Source organism: Colossoma macropomum, unplaced genomic scaffold (genome assembly GCF_904425465.1).
Source record: "Colossoma macropomum unplaced genomic scaffold, Colossoma_macropomum, whole genome shotgun sequence".
Lineage (NCBI taxonomy): Eukaryota > Metazoa > Chordata > Actinopteri > Characiformes > Serrasalmidae > Colossoma > Colossoma macropomum.
In genome coordinates, this window is record NW_023494809.1 from 4,573,770 (window position 1) to 4,597,837 (window position 24,068).

The 24,068-nt window shown below is 38.2% G+C and overlaps 1 protein-coding gene across 3 annotated transcripts in view; it reads right to left on the reverse strand.

The window, feature by feature from the left end:
• ubr5 (ubiquitin protein ligase E3 component n-recognin 5) overlaps window positions 1–18,269 on the reverse strand; it is a 75,721-nt gene extending 57,452 nt beyond the window's left edge. For all 3 annotated transcript variants that reach the window (XM_036557951.1, XM_036557950.1, XM_036557949.1), the window contains exons 1-2: window positions 18,003–18,269; window positions 5,308–5,352 (exon numbers count right to left, since the gene is read on the reverse strand). In XM_036557951.1, the coding sequence (XP_036413844.1) occupies window positions 5,308–5,352; window positions 18,003–18,064 (107 nt within the window). In that variant the 5' untranslated portion in view covers window positions 18,065–18,269. The remainder of the gene's footprint in view (window positions 1–5,307; window positions 5,353–18,002) is intronic.
• Window positions 18,270–24,068: the final 5,799 nt, after the last annotated feature.

Genomic DNA, 24,068 nt, shown 5'->3' on the forward strand with positions numbered 1-24,068 from the left:
ATCAGTTAAGTTCAGTTTTACTTTAATTTTAACTAAAATTTACTTTAATTTTTTTCAAAACTCCTTATAAAAATAGTTGTCAAAATAATTGTGTAATTACTTAATTAAATAGCAAAGAGTGAATACTGACAGTGACGGCTGTAGATCATTTAACACTGATTAATCACAGCTAGTGACCCGTCTGCAATGGCTTGATTTTCTTTTTAATACCCTCAGGGAAAAGTAGACAGAGTATTCCCAACACCCAAAGTATACACTTTGGTTCTTCAAGGGTTCTTCAAAGAAAATGAATCTGTTTAGAACCTTGAACACTCAAAGAACCATCACCAGGATTAAACACTATTTGCATCATGAAAGGGTTCTTAAGACTGACGGAGAATGTGTTTACGGTTCTATAAAGAACCATTTTTGAAAAGGGGTTCTTCTATTTTTTAACAGGTTGACAACAAAGAACTGTTAAACCTGTTTTGGTGCTATACAGAACCCTTTACAAAAAGGTTCGACACAGAATCATAAAACATTCTCCATCAATCTGAAGAACCCTTACATGATGCAAAGAGCCCTTTAACGATGCAGATGGTTCTTCGAGTGTTCATGAAATGGTTCTTCAGATCGATGGAGAATGTGTTTTATTTGGTTCTATATAGAACTTTTCAAAAAGGTTGTATACAGCACCAAAAACGGTTCTTCGTTACAAGCTTGACATCGTTCTTTACAAAAGAACTCTTGAAGAACCATCATTTTTAAAGTCAGTCTGTAATTAAGAGTCCACAGGCTTTCGGCCCACTCTTACATCTGTCCCTGTGTTCAAAGCTCGCGGAAATATGGGAAACAATATCTTCAAAATTCATCACTGGTAGATTCTTTTGCTACTTGTAAAGCAAATTCCAGCAGTTTCTGGATTAAAACATTGCAATATTTAGAATGGATATGAACGGCTGGCACATTCATTATTTTCAGACTATGTTTTACAAACACTGTCTTTAATGCGCATATATTTAACTTTAATCTCCACTTCAGAATTGAAAACCGTACTGAAAGGCTTTGTTCACCCAGCAGGTAAAAGTGGCCCAAATCCGATCTTTTTCTTTATATGTGACACAGATGTGTGTCTGTGTGTCAGTGTGAACAGATAAACACACTGAATCTGACATTTTCAATTCCGATTTGAGACACTTTTATATGTGGTAATGAAATCCGATCCGTATCCGATCTGCGGCACTGCGACTCAGTCTGAACAGCCAGATCAGAATTCATGATTTTACCTCAATCTAACCTGACATTCGTCACCATTTCACACTGCTGAGACTCATAAACATTTAGGCTGATGTTTCTGTACAAAAAAATATTAGAGATTTATCCAAAACCCTCCGTGTTTGAAGAGATTTCGAAAGAAGTGTCCGAACGCGGCCGCAGGAGAACGAGGCTGCAGCGTCAAAGAACAGTTAAAAGTCTGAAAGCAGAGTTTAAAGAATCCGAGGACGCGAACCAAAGAAGCGACTGAGCCCTTTTTACTGCGAGCTGAACTCATTCTGGGTGATGAGCCCAGCTGTCAGTCAGTGAAGCTTCATGATGGCTCCTGTGATGCTGGTGAAGATGAAGCTGATCCTCCGGGAGCGACTGGCGTCGTTGGCAGTCGTGATTGTTTACCTCTGGATGAGCCGTGAAGCTCTGTTCTTTTAAACATGTGGGTCAGTTTAGGAGCTGATCTGTTCAGACTGATGTCTCATACAGATCACATTTAAAAGATAATCTGAACAGCCAAACAAACAATCGGATTTGGTGAGAAAATCAGATTGGGCCTCTTTTACCTGCTGTGTGAACGAAGCCAAACTGAAAAGCTGTACATTGTTATGCTCCTGGTTCAAACATCAACACTAACATGAACACGAGGCAGATATTAATTACCCTCTTTATACTCGTTACCACAGTAGATGTTTTGCTTGAAGGAATAAGTTCTTATATATTTTGCACCGTTTCAAGCCCCCCTCTCCCTCCCCCTCCCTCTCTTAGTGTATACAACCAAGTCAAGCTAATGTTCTCCTAACTATAGCGAGGTACAAGCCAGGCAGCCTTTTGCAGAAGGAAAAATGTTATAAATGGAACAGCCAGAAGCCAGAATGCCTTCATTTACAAGCACGAGAAAGTATGAACAGCAGGTGTGCTCGAACAGCTGGCTGGCAACATGACCGACTCATTGATTTCACCAAAAAAATGACAGTTAATTAGATCATCCTTTTCTTCAACATCTGGGGCAAATATTTAAATAAATAATAAAAATAAATAAATAAACCAAAGCGAATAAAAACCCTTCCTAAGACCCTGTAATGAAATGAAGATGTTCTGTGTCAAAACATCACTCAAGGCTGTGTGACAGCACAGAGGGTCTTGAACACGGCAGGAACAGAAGAGTGGGAGCGGCTATTTAAATATGAGGATATCTAAACTCGTCTTGGGATTATCTTCATTAATCGAGGAACCTAACAAACCATCTTTGGTTTGGGAAAAGGGTGCTGTATTATTAACCAGGTCATAATAGAGCAGAACCAATATAAATATTTCTGTTCTTGCGTTCCAAAAGGTTTCTAAACCGCTTTTTGCAGAACTGCTAATTCTGTTACTTTAACTCAGGCCTAGCACGGGCTGTGGAGTTTCACTGCTCGAGAATCAGTAAACTGCTCCAAAATGAAACCACGAAATCGTCGGAAATCATTTACTGGTGGTTCTTATGATCAATATAAGTCAGAATGTAATTATCTTGGAAAAAATTCCCTGTTTAAAAATGCAGACATGCTGTCTGGCTGAACAGTTTCTCACATCACGACACAATACAAACAAACGTGAGAGTGAAGGGAAAAATGCAGAGACCGTCCAGAACTCGTCCACTTTCAGGCAGTGACTGCTGAACGTATCTATAGCCAAACTGCAAAAAAGTACCACAAAATGTTGTATAAATCTGTAAAATGATCCACAGAATGAAACCACAACAGATGTGGTTTTGATCAAAAACATTTGGGAGTTCGGAGAAAGAATACTTTAAAAATAAATCACTACTAATCACCAACAGACTGCAAATTAATATTCCTGTTCCAGGACAATTAATTATGTCTTTGGTTGAGTTTTTGTTACTAGCAAAACACAAAAGCCCTTTTCAGACTGGCTTAGTAACAAACATCACATCCAGATGGCCATAAAAACACAAACCACAGGACGAGCCAGTTTCTAGTGGGTAACATTTAACACAACAGACATGTCTTAAACATAACAGTCTGAATGTAAAAAATGTCATTATTCACAGTTAAATATTAGTTTATCAGAATTTGACATCAGATCTTTGAGGAACTGAACAGTGATACAGCTGTTCTGAACAGTGATACAGCTGTTCTGAACAGTGATACAGCTGTTCTGAACAGTGATCTCACTTATCCTCTCTGTTACTTCTAGAGAACGAACATTACTTAAAAAAAAACACCTGAAAGAAAAAAGCTGATGTGCGTTACGGGTGGGCAGATTGATTCTATTTTATCGTTATCATGATAAATTGTGTCTCAATATGCTTTTCTGAGCATATCATGAATATAAGTACTAAAAATACCAAATACCTACATGTTTAACTACGAAGTTATTTGGTTAATTAGATTTGTGTTATGCAGTTTGTAAAACACTGAATAAAACAATGATTAAACAATCATAGTTCTAGGTTATTATTATTATTATTATTATTATTAATGATCATTATTATTAATATTGTATTTTCTATAAGTGGCACTACAGGTTCCATTTTGTTTGTTCCAACTTAACTTATATCTTAAATTCACAAAAACTAAATACAGTATTGTATATCGTGGGTCATGCAAATGTCTAAGTATCATGATACTTTCTGCCATATCGGCCAGCCCTACTGTGCATGTGTGAACGTTTTACATCTGTAGCTTCGCACCTTTAATGTTCTTTAATGAGCCTGCAGGTTCTCCTTTCTCTCATTCATTTCATTTTCTTTCTCCTCCTGATTGTGCTTTCCCAGGTAGCATATGAAGCGGATTTTTTCCTCGTTTCGCAATTCGGAATGCATTTAATCGCGTACGTTTAGTCTCTGAGCACTATGGGACCAAATACAATCAGCAGTGGTTAAAACCCTGTTCTTCCATTGTGAGGCAGCATGCGCCTGGTGAAACAAGGAGACGTGTATCCATTCAGGACTAAATTGATCAGCGAACTGCTGAGTTTGGCAAAAAAATAGTAGTCAACTCAGCTTGCAATTTTCAGGGGAGGACAGAGAAGAACACCGAAACAATAAATTCACCAAGGACCACCCGGAAAAGAGGAAATTACCCCAGGACTCAATGAACATCTAAATAGGTCTACAGAACCATTTTCATTCAAAAACCTGTCATAAACACAACGATAAGCCAGACTGACCACCATGACTGAATCTGTGCTGTTTTTAAGAGTTTTCTCTGTATTAATACAAGAGGCTGATAAAGTGTGGAGCTCCACAATAAGGAATACTCGCTTTGTGACTAACTGGTCTCAATTTTTACCATCTTAACTGATTATTATGTAAATTCCATCTTGAACACATTTATGCATATGGCAAGTTCTTCTCCCCCATTTTGAAAGGAAAGACACAGAGGACATTTAAGTTAGGCTACGTTCACATTACCAGGCTGAAGTGGCACAAATCTGATTTTTTGCCCTAATGTGACTCAGATCTGATGTTTTCAGAGCTGTGTGGACACAAATCTGATCTTTTCAAATCCGACCTGAGCCACTTTTATATGTGGTCCTACATCGGATACGTATCCGATTCTTGGCCGTGTGACCTTAATGTGACGCTCAGATTGGAATTCTTGTGCTTTTTTTGCACTGCGCCATCATTCAGCGTTACCATGGCAGCAGCGCTGAACAGAAGTTAAAGCCTGTAAACGGTGGAAAAGCAGCTCATCTCACCTTTTTCTCCTTCGTCTCGCTCTAATAATGAAGCTGAGAGCTGATCAGAGTTAATGATCTTCTCAGCGAAGCTCGTTCTGCTCGTTAGTTTGTGCTGATGATGAACGTGATTCATTCACGTGACGTTACTGAGTAGGATGAGCTCATGAGAGTCATTTCAGGACACCGGTTCGTCACATTAATGACAGATTTGAGTCACTTACCTAAACGAGTGTGAACCATCGTGTCAGAGAGATCGGATTTCAGCAAAAAATCAGATTCGAGCAACGAGGCTTGTAATGTGAACGTAGCCATAAAGGTCATCTTAAACAAATAACATATGGCACTGATCGATGACACGTGGCATGATTTTCTTACCTGTTGCAGTTGTATTTGTTGAGTTTTTCAGACACTTCACGAAGTCTGCAGAAAGAGTGAGAAAATGATGTCAGACTGGATCATAAAATAAACAGAAATAACAAAAAAAAAGTCCTAAAATCTTACAAACGTTTACTGTATACATTTTTAAGCTAAAACACAGACGTATGTTTTTACACTGACAGTCAAGTGAACAACTGAGAACAGCAAATACACCCTAAGACTAACGTCCAACATCAAACTGATGTGCATTTTTAAGATACCAGTCATGACTGAAAGCAGTCAGGAAGACCAGTTATAATGACTCCTGCGTATTTAAATGGTACGCCTACATTTCTAAACATGGACATGAAATATCCTGCTCAGGCAGCTGAGACAATAAAACAGTCCATAAAAAAATTCCAGTTTAGCATTTCTCCACATCATCTGTTTGAATTAGTCAGGCAGTTCTGAGCTTTATAGGTCATGAAGGACAGGAATGAATGAGAAGCAGCAGGTCAGTGCCCAAGGTCAGAAAAGGCTGGACTGGTTACAAACAGGACTCTTCACTGAGCCAGTGGGCTGTTTCATCCAGGCAAAAACTGAACACGACATAATCAATCACAGATATTAAACACTAATATGAACAATTATGCATGTCAGGCATTTGAGGGGGAAAAAAAAGGATTCATCAACTCAGTTGGGACAAAAACCTAACATGGAATGACAACCACGTCACATCAAAACACTCTGAATCCCTTTGTTTACATCTCAGCAAATGAACTGTGCAAAAAGTTTGAAAAATTGGTGGAATTCCCCTTTAACCACATTTTTAGTTTCAATATCAGAATCAGAAAAGAAAGTGATATCATGCCAGAAGAAAAGGCAGACCACCTTAATCAAACAACTAAAAACAGGTCCCTCGTTATCTAGAACCTTAACACCTTACATTAGCAGAGCTGTGTGGACAGGCCCCTAGGACAGGCCCCTAGGACAGGCCCCTAGGACAGGCCCCTAGGACAGGCCCCACTTGTCCCTTTGAACAGAGTCAGCACTTAGTTTCAGTATCGGCCATCAGTGATTTCCTCCACACACCTTATCGTCTCTATTCCTATCGATCGACTCAGAGAGAAAAATCTAGTTTAAAATGACAGAATTAAGAAAATGAGATACAGAAGGTCGACAGCAGCAGCCACATGTAGCCCAACACCAGCATTAGAACAACTAGCTAATTATGTTTAGTTACTAGAACTACAATTACTTTATGCTAAATAGTCTAACTGCTGCGCGAGCGACCAAAGAAACCAACAAATCTAAGTATTTTCTCCGTTAAAAAATTATGATAACCATCGTACTACCTTTGTTTAACGTCGTTTCAATGTATTATGGTCGTTTTTTTTCATAACAAGCATAAAAAAAAAAAAGAATAAATAAAAATAAAATAAATAAATGAATAAAAAAATGGCTGATAGCATGCTAACTTTCCCGTTCCACCTTAAATAGTCAAGCAGTTCTGACACCTCAAGCACCAGAATGTGACTGCTGCACCATTTAAGGTGGAACGGGAAAATCCGAACAAGAATCTGGCGTATTACTGACTTCAGCTTCATATCACTGAAGAATTAGGGGTGGTGATAATAAATAATTGCCCCCCTCTTTGAAGGCATATGATGCCCTAAATGTAACTAAAGCCCAGCAGTGAGGAGCTGAACTTTACCCTCCTCTGCTGTCACTGCAGACTGGCAGGGTCGCCTACAGAGCATCGCTAGTAGCTGTTAATGAAGTGATGCTCTTTTTATTTGAGGGTCCCATTTCAGGGGTTAGGGCGACACTCGAAAACGAGGGGTAGGGGTAAAAAGAAGAACTTAAAAAGAAGGGACTGGGCCTAAATTTCATGACGAATTGACCAATAGAAACGGCCCAAAATGACTAGGGGGGAGGGGAGTCTAGTTCTACTGACCTACATTAAAGTAGGTTTTTTCCTTCTCCTGTAAAGTTACCACTTACGAGAAACAAGGTTTTCTTCCAACATCAGCAATAAACTCATACAGCCTTAAATATGAGCGAAGCTGCCCACATTAAAACACTTAGAGTTGGAGAGAAGTCAGTTTAGAGAAGTTAGAAGTTACACAGCCGAAAAGTAATAAACACTTAATTACGAGAATGTAAATTCAGCCTTTTTTGCTGTGAACAACTTTATTTTTACTACTTAACAAAAACAAGACACAAGACTCGTGTAGGTTCACTGGTGGTTCTGGATAGTAAATAAAATGTCTATATTTGTGTTGTAGTCATGGCGACCCCTGGTTCCCAGCACCACCACTGTAAAGACATCTGAGTCGGCTAGTTTCTCTACCATTAACCATTTCGCATCAAAACACTCTGCATCACTTTGTTTACATCTGCACAACTGAACTGTGTAAAGATTTCGAAAAAAATGGTGGAATTCCCCTTTTAGCACACGTGCACATTCAGTATCAGAAAAATAAGTGAGATCATGCCATCTCTAGAAGAAAAAGCAGACCACCTTAACAGCGCTAATCAAACAACTAAAAACAGGTCCCTCATTATCTGGAACATAAACACCCTGCGCTAGCAGAGCTGTGTGGACAGGTTTCTAGAACAGGAATCTAGAACAGGCATTACTTGTCCCTTTGAATAGAGTCAGCACTCAGTTTCAGTATCAGCCATCAGTGATTTCCTCCACACACCTTATCAGCATGAAGCTCAACTAACAGAGGAAATGGACATGAAGAACTGAGCAGCACCGCAGAGAGCAGTCACGATTCTGAAACAATGTCAATGTGGGTTTTTCACTGTTGAGTCTGTGTTTATATTTAAACTAAAATGCTTTAATGTTTGCCTACCTAACTCTGAATGCTGAATAATACACCGGTCAGTCATAACATTATGACCACCTCCTTGTTTCTACGCTCATTGTCCATTTTATCAGCTCCACTTACTATATAGCTGCACTTTGTAGTTCTACAGTTACAGACTGTAGTCCATCTGTTTCTCTGATACTTTGTTAGCCCCCTTTTACCCTGTTCTTCAGTGGTCAGGACCCCCATGGACCCTCACAGAGCAGGTACTATTTGGGTGGTGGATCATTCTCAGCACTGCAGTAACACTGACGTGGTGGTGGTGTGTTAGTGTGTGTTGTGCTGGTACGAGTGGATCAGACTCAGCAGTGCTGCTGGAGTTTTTAAACACCTCAGTGTCACTGCTGGACTGAGAATAGTCCACCAACCAAAACTATCCAGCCAACAGCGTCCTGTGGGCAGCGTCCTGTGACCACTGATGAAGGACTAGAGGATGACCAGCACAAACTGTGCAGCAGCAGATGAGCTATCGTCTCTGACTTTACATCGACAAGGTGGACTGACAAGGTAGGAGTGTCTAATAGAGTGGACAGTGAGTGGACACAGTGTTTAAAACTCCAGCAGCACTGCTGTGTCTGATCTACTCGTACCAGCACAACACACACACACACACACACGTACAAACGCTGTGTGGCTTCTGTTCTGTCACTGCATGTAAGAAATCATTCAGACAGGCAGGACTTTGAGCAAACATTCTGTACTAGCCAAAGTGGCACAGACCTTCGACTTGAAATAGGATAAGGTCTGATTTGTTCCCCCCCTGTTGTCCGCCGTTTCTCCCCTGTGAGTTTCTCTTTCTTCACCACAGGTTTAACCTTTTCATTAGCTCCTCAGCGCCACCATGTGGAGTCATAAAGATGAGAATCTAGTTAATGAAGGGGGGGGGGTGTGCGCATGCATGTTTCAATAAATAAATCGATATTTGGCGCCAGTGTATCGATAAGGCATCGCAAAAGAAAGCGTTACTATATATCACTGCATCAATATTTTATCCCACCCCTATTAAATACACAGCTGAGACCTAATATTTACTGCTTTTTTTGAGGATACATCTTTATTTTTATTTACTCGCTTATTTTACACATTTATTCATTATTTATTCATTAGATTAGTCAATTAATAGAAAGAAGTGTCAACAGGTTCACCTATTAAGGAAATAACCAGCAAAATAAATAATTTGCAGCTCTACACGTGCAGAAAAAGTCACTGTGTGAACATTTTATGACAAAGAGATCAACAGAAGTGGGTCCTAAATTACTTAAAATAAAATATTTTCACTCTAAAAGTTCTCAGGGAGATTTTGTACTAAAATCGACGATATACTAGTAGAGCCTAAAGTAGAGCCTAAAGAAAGTCTTCACCGTCACGTGCTTCTTTCTAAAACAGGAGCTTAAATTTCCAGCATTCGGTGCCGTCATCTTTGACCCACATGGGAGAAGCAGCCCCCCACCCAGCTCCTGAAACACACACTCTGCAGCGGGTCTCCTTAGAAACCAGCCAAGCTGGCAGAGAAACACCTCTGATTATCCTCTGAGGACATAAACGAGCCATCCTATACCCTTCGGCGACAAAGCCCCTCCACATCACCTCCAAACAGATCTGCAGGGGAGCGTGGGGGAAATGAGACGATGCAAACCAGAAACCGAAACACAGGAGATAATATTAAAACCCTGCACGTACATTCAGATCATGTTCATTCAAAAAGTGAAAGTGGGGAAGTGCTTTACTCCTGACTCACACTAACGCTGGGCGATATGGCAGAAATATAATATCATAATACTTGAAGCCATTGTTGTAATGAATCATGCAGTTGTTTAATGGTCTTTATGCAGTGACAATATTCATCATATACTCAGAAAAGCATGATGTGACATAATTTATCACAATAACAGTAAAATATGTCGCCCACTCCAACTGACTCCCATCCATTTTGTTCAATATTAGGTGCAGCCTTGCTTTAGCTCATCGTTAGAGTGGATCTGAATTATTTAGATAATCGATTAATCTATCGAGTATTATTCATTTAACCCCTGTGTGGTGTTGATGTGTGTGTTACTCAGTGGTCTGCTGGACCCACCGCATTATTGATTATTAATTCAATACAGCCATAATAATTTATATAAAAATACCAGATGTTTAAAATATCAAGTGTCCAGCATAGGGTTCTCCTTTAGCAGCTGTAGCCAGTCAGCAGCCTGTCCATGTTGTCCACACACACACACACACACACACACACTAACAGCAGGCCATGTAGGAGGAGAACAGAGTGAAGGACACAGCACCTCCACACTTTTACTCCCCGCAGGTTCACCCAACACCACATGTGTAGTATAAATGTGTGGGGGGTGAACAGAGTGAAGACACTGAAAATGGGTTATTTTATATGTTCTTCACAGAAAATGAGCAAAGAACAAGAATCTGAGGTTCAAATCACATTTTTTCATTTGGTAAACATTGAAAATGGGTCCTACAGACCTGAACACCACTCAAGGGTTAACTAAACAATGTTCCACTGTAAATAGTTTTGTTTTAAAAAGGAACATATTTCTAAAATACTGGAAAAGCTGCGTCACAGACTGGGATTTGTGCACTGAGGATTTCATTGTATATTCACTTCTCTATACGCTAAAGCAGCACTGATGCATTCTGTCAATGTATTTTTCTGAAACTAAACAGCTATTTCCTAACAAATATACATTTAAAAAAATAAATTAATTAACAAACACACTGAACTACTATGCTTTCCACAGCTTCCTCTCACTTTGACCATCACAGCGCTTTCATTCAAGTGATTTCATTGTGATATAACGAAACAGTAGAAGTCAAATCGCCCCCTACACTTCCTGTAGTGTATTACAGTCTGTCAGAACGACTGTGTGGATCATAAACATTATAGAGCGCTTGAAATATAAGATCTTTTATTACAGCAAGACATTGTTGTCTCTCTGTGTATGAAATCTTGAGCTGCTAGCGAGCAATGAGGAGCAAAATGAGACTAAACTGCTGTGAAAACAATTCACATTTCTCCACAAAGATGACCACGCCGAGATATAATGAACAGCCCAACTGCAGTTTTCTACATATTAAATTCTACATATTAAATTCTATTAAATTCTAAATTTATACATATTAAATAACTGACGTTATTCAAAAAACAGCTTTTAAACACAATACAAATACTAGCTCGAACACACAAAAACGCATTTCACTTCCAGTTTTGTAAACCAAATACATTTCCACTAAAAAGAGAAATACAGCATTATTAAAGAGAAAAATATGCACAGTGCAAAATCAGAGCCCTACAAAACAGACAGGAAGTGCATTCTATGGCTGTGAAAACGAGTTAAGCAAAAGCCACATGGACTTTTATTCATAATTGATTGTCGACTAACTGCTGCAGCCCCATCTAACACCAAGACTCACTTTGTGCCGATAACAGAAACATAAACACAGAACTGAATCACATTTCAGCCTTGGAGATCTAGATCACTGATAAATATCAAACCAATGTCGTTCACAACACACCAAATATGACAAACGCCTACACCAACCAGGACCCTGCAAGCTCAGCACACACACTACTGAACACTATAACAAGCCATACAGCACTAACTAATGCTACACATCACCACTGCAATGACTCATGACACTGACAAACACTCCACAGACATCCGTCACCTTCTGTTAATTCATTTCCGCAACACAAACTGTGCATCTCTAATCTCAAAGATAGTTCCTACTGATGTTACCTGGTTTATGAAGAGTCAGTAAATTTTCACTTTAAAACTAGCAATGGCTCACTGATACTCTGCTCAATCCCAGAGACCTAGTTTTGAGAAGGGTTTGGCCTGAAATGTACATTTTTTCAATCCAATTATGATGGAGAGGTACGTTTTTTTTTTTATACATAACTATTTTGCAGACACAACGACCCCTGGTTCCCATCAACGCTGTAAAGAATGCAGAATATCTACAACAAACCAACCAACAATCTTTTTTTAAATTGGTGGACTTCCCCTTTAAGATGTCATAAAACAACACTTCCGTTTTTAATGGAATTCCATTTTTTGTGTGTAAAAATCAACATAATTAAATGGTTGAGATGTAAACAGAGTCGTTCAGAGTGGTTTGGTGTGAAACGCTCTGTTCTAGAGAAACTTACCGAGTCAGAACTGTTCACAGTGGTGGTGATAGGAACCAGACGTCCACCTCTAAAAGCTCCCTCACAGAAAGTTACTACAGGAAATGGTTATGAATTCACTGCCTGATGACATCGTTTAATGACATATTTGTTAACAAAGTTTTGGCTTAAAATGTATTATAATTCATTCATGGTGGAGGGATACATGCAGGGTGTTGTGAGGCAAAATAGTCCCCAAAAAACCTATCTAGATTTATCACTATTTTTCCATTATCTACATCCATATAAAACTCAGAAGACAGCTGCAGGTTCACTGGAGGTTTTGGATAATCCACTTATTTTATCCATTCATGCAGAAAAGTCAACGTCAGTGAATTTTCACTTTCAAACCAGCAACAGTATCAAGTGGGGTTGGGCAGTTGTTCCTTAATCATTATAAAACTGGCCCAAGCAATACTAATTTCACAGAAGTGTGAGATATGTACAGGAGCCCTCCAGACAATGGCAGTTTTTACTGCGTGCTGTAAACATCCTGCCCAATCACAGCTCGACAAGAGTTTCTGTGGGTGTTTTGATGAATGAAGGTTCTCAAATGGTTAGAATTGTGGTTACAGAGGGAACAACACCACTTTCCACTTTCCTCTACCTACACCAACTCAGAAACCTTGAAAACTCGCAGATAAAATTTGACTTTAATTTGTTAAAAAGTATAATAAAAAACTATAATAAAAAAACTTTAATATCAGTTATAAGCCCAATACCAACACCTAATAACTTACATTGAGTGCGTAAGAAATCTGATAAAGAGGCTGGATTTTAGCTCAGTAATCAGATTTCTCAGTGCATGTACTGATTTCTGATTTCTTTCCGATTTCTCAGTCTGAGCATGTGTGAAAACAGACGGCAGTACCGGAAATAAGCGAGCAGTTTTTTGGAGCGATACTGAAACCAAATACATGATTGACGAAATAAAAGATTTAAATATTCTTCATCTTCTAGACGATGTATGTTCATATTTTCAGTAAAGAAGCCATTTACGTCTCGTCTTCTGTGAGTTTATTGGCTGGTTGTAAAGTAGAAATCTGATTACTGTCTGACTCATGTAGACCTGGAGTGCATGTAAATACGTTGACTGGATTACTGACAAAATCTGATTTTCTGCAGTTATTGGATTATTAAGTGCATGTAAACACACTCACTGGATCAGTTCCATCTCACATTTCGGTCAAAATAACTCCACGGCACTCAGATGTGTGCATTGTGCACAACATCAATAGCAATAATAGTAATTGTATTTCTGTGAGTTTCACATCATCCAATAAAACTATTTTGATCAAAATAATGCCGGTCAGTCGCTGACATCCAACTGAATACACTAGATATCGGTCAGACATGGTCAACCCGTATTAGACGCTGTTCGTTAGACATGGTCATTATAAAACAGTAACAGTACAGGTTTATAATCCTTCTAAAACTTAAACTGCACAGCCCTAAAAAGGATGTTGGTGTGGGACCATCTGCTCTATGATAAATCAGCTTGTACTGCATATTTATGTTCTTTCCAAGTTCACAAGTGCCTCAACAGTTCACCGCTATCAGCTGACGCTCTTAGCTCAGATTAGGGATGCAAAACTATGCAAGACTCATATTAGAATTAGGGGAGGACGATGTGTCAGAAACATTATATAAACATTACATCACGGATTCTAAGACATTTTCATGAGACAATACGCAACACAATACTCGGCACAATGCACAAGTAGTGCAACTTTTAAAAACCGCTATCAAATCTCTGGGTACAATTATTTTTTATACAATTTTCCACATCCTGTACCGCACTAAATCCTCAAAACAACTAATTTGGTTATTTTTAATGAAGGTGCAGAAGTGTTAAGTGTCATGACAGACTTGGAAGAGCATAGTAATCATCACACTAACAATGTTGTCACCTTTAACTGGAACCGGCAAATAATCATTGGGCATTTTGGCATCTAACAGATGTTTAGATCTGACCACCATTTTAAATCGATATCTGATTACACAGTTATTCTACTCCAAAAGAGCAGAACGTTTAGGTGACGCTGCACTACTGTTCCAAAATGTTCACATTTCACTCATTTTACTGCATTTCTAACAATACAAATCAATGTTTAACTCTCTGTGATGTTAATCCAGGTGAACATGGTCTATTCGTGTACACCGATCAGGCCTAATATTATGACCACCTCCTTGTGTCCACTCACGGTCCACTCTATTGGACACTCCTACCTTGTAGATGTAAAGTCAGAGACGACAGCTCATCTGCTGCTGCACAGTTTGTGTTGGTCATCCTCTAGTCCTTCATCAGTGGTCACAGGACACTGTTGGCTGGATATTTCTGGTTGGTGGACTATTCTCAGTCCAGCAGTGACAATGAGGTGTTTAAAAACTCCAGCAGCACTGCTGTGTCTGATCCACTCGTACCAGCACAACACACATTAACACACCACCACCACGTCAGTGTTACTGCAGTGCTGAGAATGATCCACCACCCAAATAATACCTGCTCTGTGAGGGTCCATAGGGGTCCTGACCACTGAAGAACAGGGTAAAAGGGGGCTAACAAAGTATCAGAGAAACAGATGGACTACAGTCTGTAACTGTAGAACTACAAAGTGCACCTATATAGTAAGTGGAGCTGATAAAATGGACAATGAGCGTAGAAACAAGGAGGTGGTCAGAATGTTATGGCTGACCGGTATATATAAAAATAAAATTATCCTTGTTGTACATGACAAATATCGGATATTGGCATCAGCCCAGCATTCCCAGTTCAGATACTGGGAATGGTATTAGGAAAGAAAAGGCTGTAAAGTGCCTCCCAACATGCATCGATTTAAGGTCAAACAGTTGTCTTGTGCCATGAACCATCTGACAGCACCCCATGTGCAAGTAATACCCGCACACAGGGAATGTAATCTGCTGATGTCAGACTGATTTGTGCAGCTGCACATGAAGGGACACAAGAAAACACCTAATTTCCTGTAGAAAAGCTCTGAAATCACACCTCTACTCCAATGATAACAGAGAGCAGACAACTCACCAAAACACACTCATCACACCACAATGGGACACTTAGGGTTCTGTACACAACACCCGGAATGAACAGACAGTGCAAGAAAATTATTGATAGTGATTCGCTTGCAACAAAATATAATACGTATTACCTTAAAATAAAACAAAGCTGCTCATTGTGTTCCACTATAAAATGATACAGAACATAACCGCTTGCCAAAACCCTGCAAAACCTTCAAAGGAACAATGCGATGCTACTGTAACCTGTCTTATATGACTCAACAGACGTCAACAACTGCCATTAACAACTGCAGAAAGCAAAGTATAAACGTTTTCACGGACAGTGACTAAGCCTAAATGGACTGAACTGGATCGTCATTGCATTCATCATTTAAATAACAACCGAGGCCAATCCTAATTTGGGAAAATCCCCTCATCAGATGCTCCCCTACATAAAATTAATTCACTGTGACAGTGCCATGGCCTAAAACAGCAAACTACCTAAACTTATGCTTACCTAATCAGTTTAGGGGCGCACTAACTTTCTCCATTTTCGCATAATTCAACTGTTAAGTTATAATGACATTCAGAGTAGTTTGATTTGAAACGAGACGCTTTAGACAAATTCACCAAATCAGGATTGTTCTCAGTGGTGGTGAAGACATTTATCTTTGATAAGAACTGCTGTGCTAGACAACCACACGCAGCACCACCTCTACATATAGAGACGAGCTCTGGCTCACTATCACCATTTCACAGACTTGATGACCGCTGGTTCCCATCAGCACTATTAAAAAAAGCAGAATATCTACAGCAAAAGTACTCCACATGACTTTGTTTTTCACATTACTTTGGTTTTTTTTTGTGATTTATACAAAGAATTTTTAAAAAATTGTGGAATTCCCCTTTAAAATGTCTTAAACAGTACACGTATCACTGTCAGGTCAACAAAAGCATGTAAATCATCAGAAGACCCTGTGCATAATATCCAGCAGCAGTTATCTTGTTAAAGGGGAAACCCACTGATTATTTTATGAAATATATACATAACTAAATGGTTAAGATGTAAACAGAGGCATTCAGAGTGGTTTGGTGTGAAATACTCTGTTCGAGAAACTTCTGAGTCAGAATTGTTCACAGTGGTGGTGATAGGAACCAGACGTCCACCTCTAAAAGCTCCCTCACAGAAAGTTACTACATGAAATGGTTATGAATTCCCTGCCTGATGCCCAAGACGTTATTTTATGATCGTTTTGTGATAAAGTTTTGGCTTAAAACGTAGTTTTAACGCATTAATTAGTGAAGGAGGGGTATATCCAGGGTGGTATGAGGCAAAACAGTCCCCAAGAAAACTTCATCACTATTTTACCATCATCTACATTCCATATAAAAACTCAGGAGACACGTGGAGCTTCACTGGTGGTTTCCGACAGTAAAATCGGAGTCTCTACAAATCAATCATTTCACACTAAACCACGCCGAATCACTCTGTTGCATCTCAAGGACTGGATTATTCAGAATTTTTGGTTGAGTTCCCCTTTAAGTAAGCCCCCCCAAACCAAGCCAGCCAGCCAGCTGCCAGCACTAGCTCTAACGCCATGTTATAACTATGAAGCCCTTTGAGAAATAACACCTAACAAAAGCCACTGCGCTTATAATATCCACTGTTAGCACTTCTTTCAGAAGATGGGGGGATAATTCAGACTTCTTAAGCCAAAGTTTAGACAAAAGAGAGAAAATATAATATTATACATACACATACATATATATATATATATATATATATATATATATATATATATATATATATATATATATATAATCACGGATGATATAATAACCAAATATAAACTCTCCACCGCAGGGCCATTTCGCCAGCTAGCAGTGCCTTCATGTTTGTGACGAGGCTAAAGTTGGTTTTCCTCATGTTCCAATTTTCCCGTTCCACCTTAAATGGTGCCTGAGGCGCCAGAATGTAAGCGCTGCACCATTTAAGGTGGAACGGGAACATTTGAACAAGAAGCCGACTTCAGCTTCGTATGTTTGTGGTTTTGCAACCGACCGCTAACCCACATAACCTGCCAATTTCATGTTAAATCGATTAAACAGCATCTTTCTTGAGGTTATTCGAACAGAAAGCTTTACAAAAACACAGAAAGCTGTAAAACAATGTTCTCATAATGACTGTGTAACTAACCCGCTGGCGCCGGCTAGTCAGCTAAACGGACGTGCTAATATATGCTAAGCTAAATCTCCGGTACAAGTCAAATTCTTAATCGCTTTATCGACCTAATATAAATCGCGACATCACCGAATTAAGGTGGAATAACATTAATAAACCCTATATTGTTGAAGTAGCACGTACATTTATGACAAATAAGCGCAATTTCTTCAGGTTCCCTCTTTTTTTCCTCCCATCCCCCAACCCGCATTGTCCATCATTCCAGTTTTAAGTTAGCTTCGCTAGAATGGAGGGCCTCGGTGCTACAGTTTAAGGTCAAAAACTCCTGAAAATGAACGCTGCTGGATGATATGACCATGTGGAAAAGGAAGAAAAACGTCTGTAGATATTTTATCAGCACACATCACATAAATATCGCTGTGACTTCTTGTTTTTCCCCGCCCGAAAACACAAATACCTGTCATTGAGCTGGTCCTCGGTCCCGGGCAGCGGGTGAACGACGAAGTGTATAGAGGTCATGATTTCAGTCCGAAAACAAGCCGAAAATAGGGGTAAAGTGCGCCTGTGTGGGGTCTCTTTCCTCGCTGCTTAGGTCTAACCGTGTGTCTCACAGCAAACTCCCTCTTTACGGAAAGAAAAGCCGAGCGGAGAGCGGAGATAACACAACCTCCTCACCCACATGCCGCCATCTTAACTCCAGCGAGCTGCTTGGTTTTGTCTGTGGACGAGCCAAAGGATCCAACCAAAGTGCGCCCGAGTCTGATACAACGGCGACGCTGGTTGGACCTCCGGGCTCTAGCAGGAGGATGCTTGTTAGAGTGAAGCGGATTGGAGCTCTGCGAGATAAAGGAGCTGAAAGCATGTGCTGCTGCTGTCAGTGAGAGGAGGATGATGTTTTTGTATTAATTATACGTATTTAACTTACATATATATATATATATATATATATATGTATATATATATATATATATATATATAGTATTTTTAGTAGTATAGTATATAAATAGTAACTGTGGCCTTAACAGTAACAAACACACACAACATATATATGTATATATATATATATATATATACATATATATATATATATATATATATATATATATACACACACACATAATATGCATATACATAACATTAATTATATATTATTTCACATATATGGACAAATCTACTGAATTATCAATTTTGTAAACATATATACATATATTACCATATATTTATGTCTATATACATATCAGGCATAACATTATGACCACTCTTAATGTCCACTCAGACCAGCACAACACACACTAACACACCACCACCACATCAGTGTTACTGCAGTGCTGAGAATGATCCACCACCCAAATAGTACCTGCTCTGTGAGGGTCCATGGGGGTCCTGACCACTGAAGAACAGGGTAAAAGGGGGCTAACAAAGTATAACAGATGGACTACAGTCTGTAACTGTAGAACTACAAAGTGCACCTCTATAGTAAGTGGAGCTGATAAAACGCACAATGAGCATAGAAACATAATGTTATGCCTGATCGGTAAATATATATATATATATATATATATAGATAGATAGATAGATATAGATATAGATATATACAAACATTATGAAATATTAATATGGCGGTGCTGTGTTTGTACTTTGTCCGTGTATTCTGTTCACTCATGTTGTAAATGCAGGGTCTTTGAATTCAGCTAGCATTCAAACAAGTCCTTACCTCACCCTTGGGAGGGAGGGTTTAGACAGGGACGTGTCTTTAGGGACCCTCAGGGTGCAAAGCACATTAACACATCTCTCATATTTCAGAACAAAGGGAGTAACGTATAATTTGATTGGTAGTTGAGACCAGTTCATGATGCACACTGGCTTTTAAATCCAAAGAGGTTAGTGGTTTACTCTACCGTATGTTCATATTGTTACAGCTGGTCCACATGCAACAAATAAATATCAAAAATATCTTAAACCTAGTCAATATAATCTAACATTGCTCAGTTTAAGACTGTTGTAAGCTTACTATAAGATTATTTCACTTATTATTCAACTTTACTTGTTTTAGGTGAGTTTAGTGAGAATATTTCACTATTTTGGCAGATAATTCGCATATTTTCGCATATTTCTTACAACAAGTTAAATTATCTGAGATAATCTGACTTACTAAAATCACTTAAAGCAAGTAATAATTGTCTGTAAATTAAATAATCTTATAAAATAAGGTTACAACAATCTCAGGATGAGAAATATTAGATATTTTGACCAGATTTAAGAGTATGTCACTTCATTTTTTCAGTGTAGCCACTTCTTCTCTTAAGCTCTGAAAGAATCTTTGATCGATGTACAGCTTCTAGGTGGAACAAGTCTGGGTGGAACACGGCCTTGACAAATCCGCTGCTGTTGGAGATAATCCATAATAAGCTCGAGGCTCAGCAGGATTGCAGCTTGCGATGATACATCTTCCAGCAATGATCCATTTAGACCCATAGAACTAAATGCAGATGCAGTGTGGGTGTTCCTCGCTCAAGCTCCAGACCATCCAGCCTTTCAAAATCCGAAAGCTCAGTGCAGTACAAGCCTCGGAGAACAGAGTGAGCCGCAAGCCAAGTCATGTTGCTGAGGGAAGTTCATGTTCACAAAAAGCCATCAAAATAGTCAAATAGCCAATGGCCAATTTAGGTTCAGCCCAAAATCAACCGTTTCCTGCTGTTACCCCACCAGAGAAAAACGCTGGGTGTGTGAAGTTTACTTCTTTAGTTTTACACTGGAGCTACGAGGCTAACAAGTAATTTAAGCTAGATGCTAGGTAGCATGGTGCAAACTATACGCCTAAATTACCACACACTCGCCTCAAACCGTGTGCAGTTGTTCAGTAATCTGTAATAGACTTGCTAATGTGGTTTCTGACACTGTAGAACTCCCTAAAATACACAAAAGTACAGAAAGAATTCATGCTTCAAGATAGCTGCTACTGTTTTTAGCTACAAAACACTCTGTGGTGCAGGCAAGAATGATTTAGCATGATTTACACAATGCTAACTGGTGGATATCTGCTTCTATATTACATTTCTTCTATTTTATTATAGGTTTATAAGTACATATTTCTATAAGCAAGTCTGCTTTAAGTCCTATATTGTATAATGTTGCCTCAGGATATCAAACCCATTCTCCTCACTTTACTGTGGAACATATTTAATGAGAATGAAGGGAAAAGTGGACGTTTCAAACCACCGGCATGGTGCAGCTAGTGGCCCAGACAGTTTCCCTCAGAAAAGCATGTTTTCATAATTTTTTATTCATCCAAAAACATAATTCACATCTGTTGGAGTGTGAAGTAGATTTTTTTAAACATTTCATATCATGTACAATATTTTTCAGTCATGATAAATTGCATTAATATTTATGTTGCCTAGAAGCAACATTGTGCAACAGCGGAATGTATATAGCCAGTCGCAAGTACAATGTCACTGTAACACCACAGTTACCATTTAGTTGCTCAGTTGAAAGTTTTTTTTTTGTTTTTGCTTTGTCAGGAAATCTAATGTGTTTGTAATATTACACTGTTTCATTGTCATTTGTGGTTTTAAATGACTGGTGCACAAGCAATCAAAACATTGCATTGGTAAAATGTTTTCTTTAAAAATAACATTTATAGAATTGTTCTTTTTTGTTTTTGATTTTTTTGTATTAACAACTTGTGCAGTCCTTTAGTTTAGTTCCACATATTTCCATTAAAAAATCTTGTTTTTGATATGATTTCTTTTCACTATTGCAAAATGAAAAGAATTAATAATAATAATTTTAGTATACAAGTTTTTTATAAACAAATCTATGTTTGATGGATATAATTTTTTAGCCTGTTTCTACTATAACAGTATGAGGGATATAATGTAGGGCCTGCATCACGTGGCCTACTTTTATAACCCATATAATGTGGTGCAGAAAAACATCCAAGAAAAAATCTGTACAGTATCATCCAGAGCTACACAGAGAAAATGTAAATGCATGTATTCAGCACGTTATGTTTCTTCTTTAACACAGAACCGAAACAGCAGCAGCTTTTTATCAGTGAAACCCACACAGGCTGCTGTGTGTGATATGAATGCGATGCCGCTGGAGTGCGTGGTAAAGCAGGGTGAGGAGTTAGTGGAGGACTCAAGCGCAGGAGTCGGTGTAAGTGGGATTTCGTCTGATGTTCTTTTGTTCAAAGTGACTGCGCTCTCTCTCGAGACCAAAGATCAAGTAAGAAAATGCTTTCTTCTGTTTGAAACCCACTTTAGAAAGACTCCCACCGCGATCCGACTGAGGATGAAGTTGGTTATTCATCTGAAAACCATAAAATATGCTTAAACATATTCAGAGATAAAGGCATTCAGACAAAGTGGCTTTTGAAGAAGAACCATTACTGTCAAAGGCAGCCATCTGAACCGAAGAGCTGAAGAGGCTGAAGTGATGTGGCCTTGCAGAGATTACTCTGAAAGCAGGAGCAAACATTTTGTAGCATAAAATATAGTTTTATTTATATTAGTTTGGCTTTTATTGATTTAGTTTATATTTTAGTGAACACTGTAATGGCACACAGTGGGGTAGTTGTAACTGGGTAAACAGTGCATGTGTCCAGTCCTCAAGAATGAATGAGCATATCGCTGCTGTCGGAAGAAAACTTCGTATCTCAATTTTTGTCGTTTTTCAGTTTCTGTCATAATTTGAAAATGCCTGTTGCTCTTTACATTGTATGTAAATTTCATGATGAATGGACCAAAAGAAATGACCCAAAATGACTTGGAAAAAAGTCTGGTTCCATTGACTTACATTAAAAGTAAAGTAGGTTTTTTCTTTTTAAAGTTACCATTTTGGAGATACGAGGTTTTGTTCCGACAACAGCGACATGTAATAGTATTATTATGTAAATGAATCACTATAGACAAGCAGCAAATTGGAGGGCGGGGGACTGGGGGGGGGGGGGTAGCAGTGTTAACCTGCAGGGGGCACCACTGTATTGAGACAGCATCCCTCACTTTCACCTCATTTCAGAATCAGAAACACTTTATTTCACCAAGAATGTTGCACATTTAAGGAATCAGTGTTGGTGAGTCACATGTGTGACTGACAGAACCAGCCAACCACACAGACCATTAACAAGTATTTAGCTATACACTTAAAAAAGATGGTTCTTCAATGGATCTTTAGTAAAGAAAACAGTTCTATAGAGCCATGAACACTTAAAGAACACTTTGCATCATGAAAGGTTCTTTAGATTGATGGAGAATGAGCTGTATATGGTTCTACATAGCACCAAAAAGGTTCTTCTATTATTACAAGCTTGACATTGTAACAACAGAAGAGCAAGGAGGATTGTTGGTTTAGTTTAGTGTACACATAGAAATATATATATATATATATATATATATATATATATATATATATATATATATATATGTGTGTGTGTGTGTGCGTGTGTGCGTGTGTGTGTTTATATGTGTATATATATATATATATACATATACATACATATACATACATATATATATACATATACATACATATATATATACATATATATATATATATATATATACACATAAAAGCAGCTATGAAAAGAGAAATTGTTTTCCATGTGAAGAAAAATATGGGCACATATATTTGCTCATATTACAAATACTGCAGTATATGTATATTTGCAATACATGTAAATATGTTAATAAACTGAAACATGCATGTGTAGATTCAACTATGTGTCATTTTTAATATTCATATATATGTCAAATTTGTTATATGTGTATATGTTATTCTTTTGTGTTTACAAAATCAAAAATATCTACTACAAACCATTACAAAAAAGGTGTTTTTAGATGTTCTATTTAACATTTCAAGAATGTGCAAACATAGCGTGAATAAAATGATAAGGAATATACGTTAATTTATCTGTTTTATTATTACTATTAATTTTTTTAGCTCAAGTTATGTGACTTCCACTTTTGTAATATGATGAATTCTAGATATTTGTTTTTATCCTACTTCATTCTGGACGTTTGTTTTATTAGGTTGTCATTCTAGGTATTACTACTATTAGAAGTTAATATTAGATGTTAATCATTAACTAACAGTTCTTCATTTTAATTTTGCAATTTAATTTTGTGAAGTTTACAAGATCAGCAGTTTAATTTTATACATTAATCTGCAATCAAATTGATTATATTTTAATAAAAACAATGATTCAACCTCTTGACCAGTGATCCCAAGTTTTTGAACAGTAGTGTATATAATAGAAATAAAGTGATAGAATGTAAAAATACACTTGTTCCTATATTTTGCATATAAAAAACCTACTTAATTTATACATAAATAGGCCTAAGTAGCATATAATTAATAAGTCAGCCAGTAAATCAGTCTGTATCTCTGCAGGACAGCAGCCAGGACAGATTTAGCCCTGAGAGAGGTATTTTTAGCCCAAGTAGTTACAGATTAATTCTGAGCGTAAACACAAAGCATAGTTAGAGTAAACCTGCTTTATACCCCGTTTCACTGACCCGCT